Source organism: Topomyia yanbarensis, chromosome 3 (assembly GCF_030247195.1).
Source record: "Topomyia yanbarensis strain Yona2022 chromosome 3, ASM3024719v1, whole genome shotgun sequence".
NCBI lineage: Eukaryota > Metazoa > Arthropoda > Insecta > Diptera > Culicidae > Topomyia > Topomyia yanbarensis.
In genome coordinates this window covers 338,477,236-338,479,881 of record NC_080672.1, presented here as the reverse complement: position 1 = coordinate 338,479,881, position 2,646 = coordinate 338,477,236, and the positions used below count along the sequence as shown (strand labels likewise).

At 38.4% G+C, this 2,646-nt stretch overlaps 1 protein-coding gene across 1 annotated transcript; it reads right to left on the bottom strand.

The window, feature by feature from the left end:
- Positions 1-594: 594 nt before the first annotated feature.
- Positions 595-1,948, bottom strand: LOC131688128 (lipase 1-like). The gene is made up of 3 exons (XM_058972281.1): positions 1,826-1,948; positions 1,195-1,758; positions 595-1,138 (listed from the first exon to the last, which is right to left on the bottom strand). The coding sequence occupies exons 1-3, from the start codon at positions 1,946-1,948 to the stop codon at positions 596-598; spliced, it is 1,230 nt and encodes a 409-aa protein (XP_058828264.1). The 3' UTR covers position 595.
- Between the last annotated feature and the right edge of the window lie 698 nt (positions 1,949-2,646).

The following is a 2,646-nucleotide window of genomic DNA, read 5'->3' as shown; positions in this document are numbered from 1 at the left end:
TTTCCTCAGATATGGCTGTACTAATTTTCACAAACTCAGTCTCAAATGAAAATTGTAACTTCCCAAATAGACTGCTGTTAAATTTCGTACGGATCAGTAATATGGTTCCAAAAATTTGGCCTTTCTTTTTTTTTACAACTTTTTAGAATTTGAGTATTGATTTTGAATCTTGTATATAGTCGTCGTCGTGTATAATAACAGTGTAACATACATTTAAATGTTTATAATGATAATAATAGAGCACGATGTCGCCATATGGCATCACCAGCCATGATTTGTGCAATTTTATCGTAATAACTTTTTTGAACATATTCGAACTGGTTCTTCAGCGAATTGATTAAACAGTTTTTTGATGTGCATCAACGTTCGTTCTACTATTATTTCGTAATCATAAAAATGCTGAGTAAAAAATATGCTTTTTTGTTCGTTTCTTGCGGGAAATGGGTTAAAACATTTTTTCTGCCGAGTTTGAATCAGGTTTGTCAAATTATTGGAGTAATTTTCTTCGTTGACAATAACAACACGGCATCTGTTTTACGCACATTCCCTAGTTTCTTGCCTGAGAACATATATCTGCTATAAATCCTATATCCTGTTACACCGTAGCATTAAGGGACAAACTGTCCTCCTCGATGCTGGTTAAAATATCTCTATACAGGACGTCTTTAACGTCAGCTGCAAGCAAAAAGTCCAAATGATTGAACGTAAGCTGTCTCAGCAAAACTAAATTAGGTAGCTCGCGGGCAAGCCGACCAACATCCATGGGATGGGTGAGCTGATCTTGCGTTCCATAGTAAATGGCGACAGGGGCACGAACGTACGTAAGATTGTATTCTGGAGGTTCCGGAGATTGGTACATTTGGGTATTGTTTTCGGATCCGTAGTCAAACTGACGAAAGCGTCCGGACCGAACTATTTGACCATAGTGAACGAATTGCTTGATGGACGCCCCGGCTGGAATGTGGCCAACGATAACCGGTATAATTTTCGGATCCAGATCTTGATACTCGCCAGCTGATAGAAGGAACATTGTTTTGACGCACGTCTGTCTATTGTTTGGGCAGAATAAGCTGGCCATGTGGTTAAAGATAGGTACAGATGGCATGACTTGATTAATTCCTAAAATGTTCACCACATTCTGGAAGAAAGATATTGAATTAGTTCTATTAGGATGATATATTTTGAGATATTCACCATTGCAGTATGTAAATGCGTGGTTAGGAATCGAATTGCTGGATTGTTCAGATGATACAAATACGCAGCAGGTGCCAAAGCGTGAAGTTTAATAATTTTCTTATTGAACTCTGGCATCAGCGACATCATTACGAAGAACGCTGTCGTACCCTGAGAATGTCCTATGTAGTGCAACTGTTCAACTCGACGGGACTGCAGGACATGATTAATCATCGCCGGAACGTCATAGAGACCTATTTCGTGCCAGGAAAAATCCCAATACTCCTTCATGTCAATTGTCAAGTAAGTATGCTCTCGACTGTAGCGATTTCCTCGGGCATTACCAAGCCAAACGTCGTATCCACGGTCTGATAGCAGATACGGGAGGGCATTTTGAGAACCAATCAGAATCCAGTCAGCCGACGATCCCAACAATCCATGCATTATGAACACCGGAGGTTTACCGGAATCAAATTGACCGGTCGATGGGGAAGCCGTAAGCCGGTGCATTTCCACAACGAATCCGTCGTACGTTTCCACTTTATGAACTTCCGTTCTATAGCCATATTTGATTGTGATTTGAGGCTGAAAGATAGATTGATGTTGTAGAATGCATTGCAACCTGAAATAGGTATCTGAAACTGAAACCAACTGTTTGAAGAATACCATCTTCGTCATCGGCTGAGAATTGTGTTAAAATTGAAACTACAAATGATAGCACTAGCAACAAGATAATCGGTGTCATCATTGGCTGTTGCACAACAATTTTTTCCATTATGAGTTGCAGGTATTTATAACATTTGGTGCATATGCGGGCGAATCGTCTCAAGTAGCATAACCCATTGAGTGCGTACACGCTTAATTTTTCACGATATAGCCACTGGGCGATATTTTGAAAAGTTTTGCAACACCCAGGCTTCAGGTGGTTAAAACTGACGACAGGATGTAAAGTGTACAAGGCAAATATATTTCTAAACACGTGATCATGGTTCGAACTCTGGAACAGTCACGGTTATTCGTTTCGTAGATTCGTGTGAATCTTATAAGTTATGTTCATAGATCAAAACATATATGATTCACAACTGTGTGCAGAATTTTGGGTACCATTTATACGATACGTGAAATAAATTTATTGTTCTGGTTATCTGTTTTAGTTCTCTGTATAATCGCGTTAACAACAACATTGACATTTCTTATTTTTGTATGATTGGAGAATTATTGTTCGCTTATTTATGATACATGAGCTTTCCCACTATAGACTAGAAAAATTATTTAAAGAAAAAGTATTTTTAAAATAATGCAACTCAGATAATGGAGTTTCCACTCCAAGGAAACGTCGGTTTGATGCGGGTGGTGAACCACAGAGAGTGGTATTACAACTATTTTAGGTTTATAGAAATGATATTTTATGACACAGAATTATAACAAGTTTATCGTCTAAGCAAAGCCGTAATCGTTCAAATAAAACTTGTA